Source organism: Stylophora pistillata, chromosome 8 (genome assembly GCF_964205215.1).
Source record: "Stylophora pistillata chromosome 8, jaStyPist1.2, whole genome shotgun sequence".
NCBI classification, from domain to species: Eukaryota; Metazoa; Cnidaria; class Anthozoa; order Scleractinia; family Pocilloporidae; genus Stylophora; species Stylophora pistillata.
In genome coordinates this window covers 517,933-531,177 of record NC_142526.1, presented here as the reverse complement: position 1 = coordinate 531,177, position 13,245 = coordinate 517,933, and the positions used below count along the sequence as shown (strand labels likewise).

At 38.9% G+C, this 13,245-nt stretch overlaps 2 protein-coding genes and 2 pseudogenes across 4 annotated transcripts in view; 1 reads left to right on the top strand and 3 right to left on the bottom strand.

Annotated features, from left to right (window-relative positions):
* Positions 1 to 223: 223 nt before the first annotated feature.
* Positions 224 to 1,701, bottom strand: LOC148724357 (uncharacterized). The gene is made up of 3 exons (XM_088730283.1): positions 1,689 to 1,701; positions 957 to 1,450; positions 224 to 851 (listed from the first exon to the last, which is right to left on the bottom strand). The coding sequence occupies exons 1-3, from the start codon at positions 1,699 to 1,701 to the stop codon at positions 474 to 476; spliced, it is 885 nt and encodes a 294-aa protein (XP_088586409.1). The 3' UTR covers positions 224 to 473.
* Positions 1,702 to 1,863: 162 nt separating this feature from the next.
* Positions 1,864 to 5,044, top strand: LOC148724356 (TNF receptor-associated factor 5-like; annotated as a pseudogene). Its single transcript, XR_015990340.1, has 5 exons — positions 1,864 to 2,077; positions 2,172 to 2,636; positions 3,003 to 3,183; positions 3,336 to 3,565; positions 3,755 to 5,044. The product of XR_015990340.1 is annotated as a TNF receptor-associated factor 5-like (transcript).
* Positions 5,045 to 10,571: 5,527 nt separating this feature from the next.
* On the bottom strand, positions 10,572 to 11,468 carry LOC111332009 (uncharacterized; annotated as a pseudogene).
* Positions 11,469 to 11,545: 77 nt separating this feature from the next.
* Positions 11,546 to 13,245, bottom strand: part of LOC111332000 (uncharacterized) — a 40,695-nt gene continuing 38,995 nt past the window's right edge. For both annotated transcript variants that reach the window (XM_088730872.1, XM_022937253.2), the window contains exon 7: positions 11,546 to 12,005. In XM_088730872.1, the coding sequence (XP_088586998.1) occupies positions 11,922 to 12,005 (84 nt within the window). In that variant the 3' untranslated portion in view covers positions 11,546 to 11,921. The remainder of the gene's footprint in view (positions 12,006 to 13,245) is intronic.

The window sequence follows — 13,245 nt, the reverse complement described above, 5'->3', positions numbered from 1 at the left end:
CACAAAAACAAACGATTTGTAGTCGATTCTGTAGTAATTTATAAGGGAGCAACGGTGAAGGTCCAACGTTTCAAAGTTTTACAATTTTGCAGAGAAATGTAGAAATTCTTTGAAATGTTGACTCTATTGTGTTAGGAATAGGCCAATCGTACACCCGGTGTGCCTAAACTGCCTTTGGTTCCTATCTTTTCTCCCGCAAAGAAACATACATCAAATCGCCCATTTTGTTTCTATTTTTATCATCGCCAGGAGTGTTATCTTTGATTAGCGTTAATCGGGCCTTAAGCAACAGGATCTAATCGTGGATAAAATGGTAATCGCCGATGTACAACTGTAATCCCTTAAACGAAAATTCGTAAACATAAAAGAAAAGAATTAAAAAACTAAAAAACAGGAGTATCTGTTTGAAACTGCAATGGTAGAATGGCCAGAAAGTTCTCCATGACCGTGTCGAAACTGCTGCCTCTCCACTGTCACCACATCTGCCCATCGAGGTATGATTGCAGATCGTCTCTACGAACACCTTTCCTTCTTTTGCGTCCCAGTTTAAGCTGAGCCCACGCAGATTCCGCCTCCTGGGTGTGCACACTTGTTCGTGGATCAACGAAATTGTACGCATGAACAACAACATGATGTGCAGCCACGTTAGGTAGGGTAGCCAATCGATTGTAAGCTGCCCAGTCGTCGGTATGCACTTCAGTGCCCGGTAGAAGGCAACGCTGTATAATGGGTAAGAGAGTGGCCGCATCCCTTCTTGCAACCACTTGAAAATACCCTCTGGAAGGACTTTGATCAACGGATACTATCCCAAACACCCAAGCATCATGAGCAGCCCTTCTTCCTCTGTTGTACTGCAAATGAGATTATTTCGAAATGGTTAACAAATCACCCCTATAGATGTCTGTTTAGAAAATAAGATATGTGTGATGTTGATTATCAGGTTCATTTCAGGTTACCTTCGCCCTGTGAGTAAATTTGCTTTCGTCGCACTTAGCCACGCATCCGGGTCCTCCATATGGAACAACTGGTCTGTTTAGCAGATCAACAGAACAAACATCTTGCAGGCGTCTGACTATCTTCGATACTAAGCTGGCGTTTATGCCTAGTGCCCGGACAATTCTTTGCTGAGGGTCATCTTGTGTAAAATAAAAGACGGCCAAGAGGAGAGTAGCTATCGGCACTTTGGAAAACTCAGCAAAGAAGCTGTTCGTCCTTAGGCTTTTTTTTTTAGAACACCCCCCGCATCGCCTGTGAGATAAAAAAGGCACATAAGTACGAGTGAGATGTTGAATTACTTGGTTCACAAGGTATACGTAGGCGGTGCTAAGAATCGTTGCGCACAGCAAATGGTTCACCCCCACGGTGACCCGCGTGTAGCCATTTGTAGCATTGCCACTCCCGCTTGATTGTTGGCTATCGTCAATAACAACAAGCTGATAAGATGTAATTGCTAACGTAAAATAAAACGAGTCCTAACTAGGCAGAAACTCAGTAAGAAAGCGGATAATGAAGGAGATTTCGACCGCCTGTAATAAATTATGAGGAAACAAAAAAATGATGGACATTCGCGAACTGGGTCTGTTGAATTACCTGAGAGGAACTGTATTGTTCAGCAAACGGGGAGTAAATCAAATCGTATTTCTTTGATAATCAGTCCGCAGTAACTAATCCTGGTATGATTGACCTACCACTGGAATGCATCAACGTGGTTGTCGTTTCTTCTAATTAACTCCATGCCTTGATTGCAGCGAGCGCAATGAAGTGGACCTGGAAGCAAACGGCGTCTTTGAAGCCACTGGATGAGAACAGATCGCGCTTCTTGTCCCAGTGCGATCAGCTCGTTTATTGTATTGTTGAGCGACTGTCAACGAGACAAAAGGATATTTTTATCTGGGTAATGAAAGAGCTTGGTTTCTTTCTGGCCACGTTTTTACTTAGGTTAACAGTTCCCACGAAACCGGAGAGAGAAGAATTGGATAATTGTAGAAATATAAATAATGACTCAGACAAGACCAGAGGCAGCGTTTAACTGTCGCTTTACAGCCCCGGTAGAACAACAATTAGTCTGTTCGATTTGGTGAGTATGATTAGAAAGAAATGGCAGGTATTAGTTGGAATAGAGTAGCTGCAATGACAATCAATTCCAAGGGTGGATTCTCCTACTGTTTCAGTTACAACACTATGCTAAAGCCTGTCAGTTTAACTTGTGGCCACTCTGGATGCCGCGAATGTATAACCGAATTGGTAAAGAAAGCGAAAGTGCCCAAATGCCCCATGTGTAGAAAAGGCTTTCAAGCAGCATCAATAGGTGTAAACATCGCACTCGACCACGTAACCAGTTCCTTGGCGGTGGAGTGCCTTAGTGCTGGCTGTGGTTGGAAGGGAGGTTATGGAAATGCTGCGGAGCATTTTGCCAACTGCGCGAAACTACCCATACCATGTCATAATATTGGATGCCAAATAAAGATACCACGCCAGGAAATGCCTTCCCATGCTCTATTATGCACGAAGAGGAAGGTTTTATGTCCTCAATGCAAAAAATATGTGAGTTGGGAAGTGTATTAAGAGCACAGTGCTGGTAGATGTGACAATGCCGTCATACCTTGTCCACTGAATTGCGGGAGAGTATTTCCAAGGTATGTTCATGGCTTAGTCAGATATTTCATTTTGGCCCTCACTTTATGCACGAGGCCATTATTTTGTTACCACAGATGTATGCGGGCACGTAGAGAATCAAAATTCACGCCTCATGCCGGAATCGACTCTGTTAAGTGGCAGAAGAAAGGGATACATGGAAAAAAAGGGTTAGGATTCATTGGTGTGTGTTATGTTGTGCCCTAAAATCAAATAGTGATCGTTTTATCGTTAATAAACTTCAGCAACGGATAAAATTGACAGTTGAGGTGAGATTTTTTTACCTATTTTTCGCACCATTCGGTAGTTATAAAATAAACAAATGCAAATACAAAACACCTAAAATAAATTTTTTCTCTTCATTTCAGAACTAAGATAACCCTTCATTTAAGCGATTGCCAGGAAAAAGCCACACAGTGCAAGGTCCTAGGTTGCAACAGAATCGTTAAGAAAAAGGATATGACCAGCCATTTGATGGAAGCAGCGAAATCTCACCATGTCCTTCAATCAAGTGAGATAAAACGATTGCGAAGAATCATACACAACAAGGCAAGGAGATTGAATTGAGGTTTCTTGGGTTAATAATGGGCAACCAGAAAATAAAACAAAAATAATCGGAAGAGCTTCTATCTAGTGCTATTTCAAAATTATTTGATAACACGACTTCCGCAGTTTGTAACGCTACCATTAATTTTTGGAAGAGCCAAGCGGAAAACGTGATAGTTGAGGTGGAGAGGGTTGCCTCCTTTCGGTGGAAATTAACAAACTTCCCGGAAAGCGTATGCCAGCGAGGAGAGGAAACAAAAAAAGAGCCCATTACAAGTGAAGCCTTTAGATGCGAAGGACACAAGTGGAGGGGAATCTTGACCTATCCTGGCAGTTTGTTTCTTCAGCTACTGTCAGCTTCCCATCCATTTTCTGCAGAAATTAGGTGAGCAAAGTATAATATTGGCTATGAAACGGTTGTAAATACTGAAAGAGAAACGAAGGGACAAGGCAATTTATTAGCGAAAACGCACAAAAGAAAATTGGATAAGGAGATTGTTTAGTGGAATGTAAAAATTTGAGTCGCCTCACTTGAAATTCGCATAAGTAATTATTCACATTGTTGTTTTTGTAGGATTGTAATGATGCCTGGAACAGAAAAAGAGAAGGTGTTCACTTCAGAGACTATAACATTGAAGGAAGGAGAGATGTGGGGTAGAGATGTGGATATAAATAGTTTTGTCGATGAAAACGGACGGCTGGAAATAAAATTTGTCATTTATTATTTGAGTATTTAACGTTAAATGTTTTTGACATCACAACGTATAGATGTTGTGTACATAGCCAACCATTTCCAGTCAGTTTTAATTTTTGTATGATGTTTAATTTCGAAAAGCGGTCACCTCAAGAATAATTTGAAGGCAAATTTGTAGTAAAGCCATGATGTTTTTTCAAAGTAGGCCACCTAAAGTGCTACTATGACGAGATTAGTATCGCTCGAATCTAAGCCATTCTGATGTATTATAAGTGCACTGGATTAGAAGAAAAATTTCGTTTACATTATCCAAATATACCTCTTTCCGTTCAAGAGATATTCAGATTGTCAATTTATGCATAATTAGGAAATCGTGACGTCATCTCAACGAAATTTAGTGGTTAAATACCAATAAAAGATATCTCAGCTAATTTGAATAAAACAATAATTTTTCGAAAAAACTAAGACAGATATCCGAAAGCAAAAGACATGTTTCTTAATCTTCCATTGAATACTCTCTGATACAAACAACATTAGAATATCTCAAATTTTGATCATAGAAGCGCTTTAAATGTCCCCAAAGGGAGATGGAATTAGAGTTAGTTGTGGTGGAGTAGGTTAGCTGGGTGACAAGAAATATTCTTGAGCAGTTACAGAATGCCTTGCAACATCAGATGACTTGTATGGGTGGCATTCATATTCAATGAATACCAGAGTAAGATTTTCACTTTTGGTGGGATATCATAAAGAACTTTATTTGGAAATTGTTGAAAGTATTATAGTAAATAGGCCTTATTTTGACTAAACTGCAAAATACATAGTTGCCTAGGTGTAACAATTAACTACTCTTGAGAATTTTCCTGGATCTGTTAATATCAGTAGAACTTTTGTTTGATGTTCTGGGAGAGAGAATGAGTCGCATGTTTTCTAAACAAGTTGTTCATTATATTCCTAAGAAAGATGGCTTTAATAATACTGTTTATAATAATAATAAAGGTTTGAAATATCTCAAGACGACAAGGCATTGCAAAATTTCTTAAAGCATTTTATGGTTGCTCTATATTCAATTAGGAGACAATTGCAGAAGTAAAAAATTCTTCCATAAAAGAAGCTTGATCTTGTATAAAAAATATCCAAGCGAAGCTGTAGAAACTACCGATTTTAAGTATGGCCTGCGTTATCCTATATCGCCGGAAGGACTGCCAGATTCTAACATGCTTGATTTTAGTTTTGCGGACTTAAGGGGAAGAGACGTTCAACGACCCGTAAAAAAACCCGTTTTCATTTGGATATTGTGAGACCAAATTGAGAGGAGCCAAGCAAAAACTGTCGCCAATCCGTGCATGCCAGAAAACGAGCTCGAATGAGGACTATGGGTAGAATATGAGTTCGAGCAAAACAGATCGAGCTCGATTACTTATCCGCCTTCGGATCATCAAACTGTACAGATCAATCCTACCCTGCCGTGTTTCATTTCCAGCTCCATTACTGAGCTTTAATGTTTTAATCATTCAATTGATCCGATCATTCCATTTCGAGCTCGATTGGTGTTAATCGAGGTGGATTACTTGATCGTTCTTGTTAAAACTGCCACAGTGTACGATTGATTATTCATACTCTATACCTTATTAACGTGTTGGATTGCCCAGAAACGTAAATTGATCCCTTAAAAGGTTCTAAGTTCGCGACGACAAGTTTGCTGGAACATGGCCACTCTAGCTCGCCCCAGGCTCCCTCCCGTATTGAGCCTCGATTAAAAAAGCGAGGCTCGATTGGAAAATCGAGGCACGATTGCATAATCGGGGCACGATTGCAAAATCGAGGCTCGATTGAATAATCGAGGCTCGTATATGATCAGGTTTGGTTGAGTAAAAAAGTTGATGTTTCCATTCTCTTTTGAAATTATTGCAAGGCATATATTTAAGATAAGTGGGTAAAGTTTCCCAGATCTTTGAAACAGAGAATATAAAAGATGATTTTCCCTGTTGGTGGATACTCTTGGTCTAAAAAAATTATTATTAGTAGCAAATCTTATATTATAATTATGTTTTTCAGATGCTGGGGTCAGGATATCAAGGAAGATATTTGGAATGCTATCACTTTTAATATTAATCTTATAAGTAAGACAGGATATTCTGAATTTATAAATAGCTTCCAACTTTAGAATTCCCAATAGTTTATAATAGGGATTGGCATTCTCTCTAGCATTTGCAAAGAAGATGCTACGAAGACATTTGTTCTGCTTAATACAGAGGCATTTTAAGTTAGTAACACAGCCTCAAGTAGTTATACCATAGCTTAGATAGGGATATATCAAAGCATAGTATAATTGCTTTAACATATTAAATTCGACATAATGTCTCAATCTTCCAATGTTTCTTGCTATTTTATTGTTTATATGTTGTATTTGCGGTTGCCAATTTAGGTGCTTATCGATATAGACTCCCAGGTATTTTATATAGATCTTTAATACAATGTTTTCAATATTTATCGTGGGGTGGTATCTAGAAGGTGAACTTAAAATGTAATTAGTTTTGGCAAATTTAATATACAACTTATTGAGTGCATAGTATTATTAATTTGTTTAAGTTCATGATTTATAACAGTTTCTAGATGATGTGGGTTGTCACTTGTAAAAAACAAGTCAGCATCATCAGCAAAGATCCGCACTGAGTAAATAATTAACATAGAGTAGAAATAAGAATGGACCTAGAGTTGAGCCTTGGGGTATACCACCTGTTATATTTTCATTGGAAGATCTATTGGAATCAATTTTGACATATTGGTTACGATATTGAAAATGACTCTCAAACCATTTATGTGAGACTCCTCAAACGCCATATAAAGAGAGCTTAGACAGTAGAATGCTGTGACTTACTGTGTCAAAGGCCTTTGACAAATCAAGAAATAGACCACATGTGATTTGTTTTCTATCGATTGCTAGCTTTAAATTGTCTGTAATCTCAAGAATAGCCTGTTCAGTGGAGTATCCTTTCCTGAATCCAAATTGATATTTATATAGGATTTGATGTTTTTCTATGAAGGAATATAGTTGATTGTAGACTAGTCGTTCAAGTATCTTAGTGAATGGTGAGAGAGTTGCTATAGAGCGATAATTGCTGGGGTATGTAGCATCTCCATTTTATATACTGGAGACACCTGAGAGACTTTTAATATATCAGGAACAAAACCAGTTTCTGTAGACTGGTTGTAAATATATGTTAGAAGTATTGACAATGGTTGAGCAGCTATTTTGATAAATTTGCTAGGGATATCTAGGGATGACCTGTGGTCATTTAAGCATTTAAATAATGAGCAGACTTGGGTTTCAGTGACACAAGATAGAAGAAAGCTGTGTACCTGGGTTGATTTAATGTACTGGGTAGGATCTCCTTCAAGGTGTCCAATCTTGTGGGCTAGATTTGGACCTACATTGTCAAAATGTTTGTTAAATTGATCTGCAATATCAGTTAATCTGTGTAGACTCTATTGTTATGCACGATTTTTTAAATAGGGTTCTGCCCCTTATGGTTGCGGTTTATCATTGTACCAATTAACTTCCAAGATGCCATTAGATTATTCTTGCATTGGTCAAAGGGCTGAGAAAAATAGGTCTTCTTACTCACACTTTTAAGCCAGTTTAGTTTATTAGCAAACTTTTATATTTCGTCACTTTATCCGGATTATTAGAAAGAAAATGTGTTTTGTACATAGTGTGTTTAGTTTTGATTGAATTTAAAATGCAATTTGTTATCCAGGGCGTAGTAGATAATTTTTGTTTCCTTCTGGACATACGTCGGATAGGTGCCTGTCTATTATTGATTGATTTGAGAAGATCAATTGTTTTAGATGGTATCTTATGCAAGTCTACACATTCACTTTTGATAGCATTCCAGTTGATTGCATTGATATCCTGAAGATAACATTCCTGAATGAAATTGGAATAGTCTCTATAGCATCTATCCAGGTTTTGCCTTTTTTTAACTGGTATATCTACAATACAAATGAGTGGAAGTTGGTCCGAGATATCAACAGTTAAAATCCCTGAGAAAACATTTCTTGAGCTATTGGTGTAAATATGATCAATTAGTGTAGCAGTGTGGTAAGTTAGTCGTGTTGGTTTTGTTACTACAGGTAATAGACTATTAGAGTACAACATATCAAGATAAGCTTCTGTAGGGGGATGAGTATTACATTTAAAGAAATTCCCAAATTAAACAAGACTTACCTGTAAGTTGAAGTTTGATTGGAATTCTACCGAGCCAAGAAGATACTGAGGGATTAGGTGAGATTGAGCACGTAACCGAGACCCATGTTTCAAAGTGTGGACGAAAGACTCCAGTAGTAAAATTTAGGGAGGGACATAAGAGGTGGGCATCAGAAGTTATTTGCAACCAGTTTTTAGAAAATTTTTTCAATTGGCCTGCTTGAAATGATTTAATCAGTGTTTGCAATTTATCCATAGTGCAATTTAAAAATACATCCCAAACACAATGAGGTCTCACCTCGGTTCAGGCTGTGATTGAGCTATGAGTGATTGCTCTGCTCTTTCTTCTTGTTGAATTTGCCTCTCTACCGCCCCTTGTTTTTGTACCAGTGGTGTGGCTTGTTGTGATACTGGTGGGGACGATTGTACAAAAAAGATTTGCCTTTATTGGAAAATTTGCTCTTGCCTTTGTAGTGAGATAATTTACCCGTCATTTTGTCCATTTCGTTAAGATCATTCACCCCCTTTGCAAGGTCATCCCCAATCAGGAATTTTGTTGCTGTCAATTGTGAAGTGCACAACTGCCTTTATTCTGGGTTAAGATCAGGCCTAATTTCTAAGCGTCTAAATTGATGTAGCTCTTGCTGGGCTTGCCCAATAAAACGTACTGAGTCAAGTACTGTCTTAGCAATATCAGATATATTCTTTTCTCGCTTAGATTTATCATCTTTGGATTTGTCATCTCCTACTTTTAGCAATGTATCTGTTACAAGGCCTAGACTGGTCACTGCCTTACACAGAAATTTTTCAACTTTTTGTAGTTTGGTATCCTTTGACCTTGTGTTTGAGGTCAATTTTGTCCAGATTTCTGGGTTCACCTTGGGCACAATATCCGATTCACAGTTCTTAGATCTAGGATATTTATCCCTAGCTGCCTTTAGTTTGTCCTCAGGCAGTGCCTTGGTCATAGACCCGTTAGCAATGGCCGCCAGCTCTTTATCAATGTCTGGCCCGGTGGTATCATCGTTAAATTCGTTCACTAGCTCTTTTAAGAAAGAGTTTTCTTCGTCGTGTTTTTCCCCAGTGCTTTCACCAGCGAGCAGAAGATTTGCAATAGCATCTTCTACAGCGTCCGAGTTGTCGGATGTACGTTGCCTTTTTGGCGGGTTACCTTCTGGCTCTGAATTTTCAGGCTCAGATTCCGACATGCTGGTATCGTCGGCCGTCTCACTTGTCATGGCCGCTACGGATTCATTCACAGAATTCAACGTGTTTAAGATTTGTGATTTTTCCTGTCTGGATTCCTGAATGAAATTTTTCATGGAACCCACTAGCTCTTTAAGCAGAGCATTTGTTATATCCATCTCAGGCGCTTTCGCCTGTTCCCTTTTGAGGTGCTTTCTAAAGCTGTAGGATTGACCGTTGAAGCCTTCGACTTGGGAACTGCACGACTTCTCGCGCCTTTTTTAGTTAGTGGTTGTTGAGGAGCTTGCTCCCCTAAATCACATGGGTGATCCACTTGTGGATCAGTATCTCTGAGTAGATCGTCTGCATTGAAGGATTCGTGTTGCTGAGTCGTAGTGTGGCTTGCAGAACGCTCTCTTCGCTGTGAGGGAGAAGAACTCTCGTCCGCCATCTTTGATACAAAAGCTCGAAAAATAAATCAAGGATTCGAATAAACTCTCGATGATCGGCTCCCAAAAAATCTTGGACACGTAGCTGGAAACTTTCCGGACGTAGCGCTGATAAATACAGATATATTTTACGGGATTTAGCAAGAGTCGGAAAAATTACGTCTTCACCACATGGATCTCAATCGCTCATGGGTCTCGGTCACGTGCTCAATCTCACGTGATCCCGAATGGTATCGGATTGGTGAGGTAGAATATATATTCATATCACCAAGGATTTATAATTGGTACTTATTAGCATTGAATTGTTTAGTTGTCTCATTAAATTTATCTTTAAATTCTTCGATGTTTGCTCCTGGGTGTTTATGGATACAGCCAACTAAGATGGGCTTTTTGTTAGAAGACTGAGCTATTTCAACCCAGACAGATTCTACTAGGGAGATATCCAACCTGATATCAGGCCTCGGGACTGATTTTAGAGATTTGCTAATATAAAGGGCTGCCCCTCCTGCAGAGGTTGGAGAATCGCTATGGAAGATCCTATAGCTGGGTAGTTCAATATTAACTATGTTATTCTTATTCAGCCTAGTTTCTGTGATTCCTATGATATCTGGTCGTGTATTTAAGGAACATAGGAGATCGTCAAGTAGATTTAAATAGTTAGGTAAGCTTCTGATATTACAGTGAAGGAATTAAATAGCATTTTTCCCTATTTGCTTAGGACTGTATTTAAACTAGGAATATCCTAGTAGTGAGATTCAGGACTAATTAGCATATGATCAGGGACAGCCTCATCAAATTTATCAGGATTAGGTAATATGTTGTATAAGTCAAGGTCTTTCAAATTTTGAAGTTGTAAATAACTTGATCCTTTTAGAATATGAAACTCTGTATCATTTAAGCTAAAAAAGGGTAACGCTTGAAGGCTATGGCGAGTCATCATAGTCAATATCTGAGTGAGTTGTAAATAAATGTTACAATAATGAAGAATAATGAATAAGTGCATGAGGGTTAAGAAAAGGAAAAGATGCAAAACTTATGAGTTGCTTATCTTATCGAGGAAGTCTTGAAACTCTTCGTGGGTATTAAATGCTTCGGTTCTTGAAGATTCGCTGGCCTTTAGTAGGATTCTTCCGTTTGCATTCCAGAGATATTTAACATTGTTCCTTCGTTTGAATTCATTTATGCGTCCAAATAACCGTTTGCGATAACTGGTGAGGGATTCGTTGATATGGATTTTGTTATTGCTAGCAGCGATATGAACTGGGTCGTTTTGCATTGATGGCAGATGCGTGATATTCTTTCCAGCTAGATTTCTACATTTCTTGTACATTTCTTCCCTTTTAGCTCTTTGTACAAATTTAACGATCATTCAATGTTTAGCTTTCGCAGTGTCTGGTAGTCGATGAACTGCTGCAATATGATTATCATCGATTTCGACATCAATCAGGGATCCAATATCTTTTACAAGTTGTTTAGGGCTGTCATCTGATAAGACAGGGATGCCTGTTATTTCAAGGCAGTCTCTTCTGGAGTATCGTTGCATTTTATCAATTACACAGTAAACTCGATACATGGAAACTTCCATAGAGGATGGAACTGAGCTAAAGCTTTCACGCTATCTGCCAGTTTGTACTATGTCTAACTTTTTTTCGTTAATTAAAAGTGAAAGTTCGGAACAAGCGAGCCGGAAAATAGCACAAGAAGAACCAAACAGAGGTTTTTAAACTTGCCAAGCGCCGTAATTTGCAGTATTTTAACGTGTGAAGAGACGAAAATCCTCACTCTCAGTTGAATTGTAAACTTATGTAGAGTAATCAAATCAAACACAGCTAGCAGTCTTATAGTATATATAGTTTCGTGTTTAAAACAAACAGGCATAATGAAGCATAAAATTATATCTAAACTGGTATAACTGTTAAAAATTCAAGCAAATCATGACCATATCAAAGAGACTGCGATCACGTTGAGGTCCATCGCGGCTAGTTCAGATTCCATATCAAGATTAAAAGACCTTTAGGAAAAGCTTTAAATTGAGCCCACATCGCCCAGAATTCAGCGACACATCCGAGTCCTTTTGGGACGCCAAAGAAATTGTATGGCGGCCAAACTATTTCTTTATGAAAGAAATGTGCAAGACTGTGAACTTTGATGCCTTGTGAACTTTGATGCTTTGAAATTTTTGACAGCTTCAGTCTTGTTCAACCAATCAGATTACTTGAACCGTTCTAACGCGGATTCTGAGTGGCTTATTGTAGCCTCCTTTATTAGAGTATTGAGCATATTGAAGACTCTGAAAATAAAGTAAAGTTTGTTAAAAAATTGTAATTAATGGGTGAGAAATTTAACGGATTCTGTATTATAAAGTAATTAGATATGCTTTGATTGAGTTGTGTTCTGTTGTAAAGAACTTAGGAAGTGGTTAAAGCACTCAAGAAATGGGGAGAACCATTCAACTGCGTCTCGTGTTCTTCCCTACCCTTCTTTCGTGCTCTAGCTACTTCCTGTGTGCGCGTAGAATATAGCTCAATTGGTTAGAGCGCCGGATTGTGTTGTGCGGAAAGTCGAGGGTTTGAGACCCGGCCGGACCAATACTCATGGTTTTAAAATAACTGAGGAGAATCTGCCACCTTTCTATGACAACAAATGAACAGATATTCTAGTCTTCTCGGATAAGGACGAATAAACCGTAGGCCCCATCTCCTACAGGGTTGGGAAAAGGAGATGTTAATTTCCCGTGCACGAGACTACTGTGTGGTGGATGTTCTCCCCTGGGGTGGAATGGGTGGGTATTGACCCTGAAAAGCCCTTATGGGGAGTGGTCATTTAACCTATGTAATCTTTACAACACAACAGAGCAACGTCAAGGCTTTTCCATTCGTTAAATAAATTTCATGACCTTTGAAAGCATATCACATAAGTTTCTGAATCATCTCTTAATTAAATTAAGAGTCTATCTCATTACAAGCATAGAAAGTACTCTTTATTTGAGATTAGTGGTCCACTATGCTGGGGCGGAGTACCCCATCGCATGTCAATACATCAAAAGGCTAACCCCCCCCCCCAGCACTTCATCAGGCTAGAAAGAGGCATTTTAAGAGTCAAGTATCGCGCCCAAAACACAACACAAGCCAAGTCTCGAGCCCAAACCTCTCAACCCAGAGTCCAGCACACAAACCTTGAGGCCACTACGTCTCCCACTTACAAGCGAAGTGTTCAACTAAAATTCGATAGTGTAGGACGATCTTGCAACATTTGAAGTTTGTTTGTGAGATGGTCACTGGTCACTGATGTCACTCCATCACACACATACACAGGTAGTTTGCTTCTCTTCAAGCCAAACAAATACAGGCGTACACTAATTTTTCATACAAACAGCAAACAAAAAGGAAATACCAGCCCTTCTTAAAATCATATATTGTAAATTATAATCATCTGTACCTATTCTAAGATACCGCCGCCCATGCCAGTTAGCCCAATGGATAGTGCATTGGACTGTTGTTCGGGAGGTCGAGGGTTCGAACCCCGGCCGA

Excerpts from the sequence above, each read along its gene's own strand:
- LOC148724357 (XM_088730283.1), bottom strand. Across the intron at positions 852-956 it reads AATTTACTCACAGGGCGAAG|TACAACAGAGGAAGAAGGGC; the intron begins GTAACCTGAAAT and ends TCTCATTTGCAG.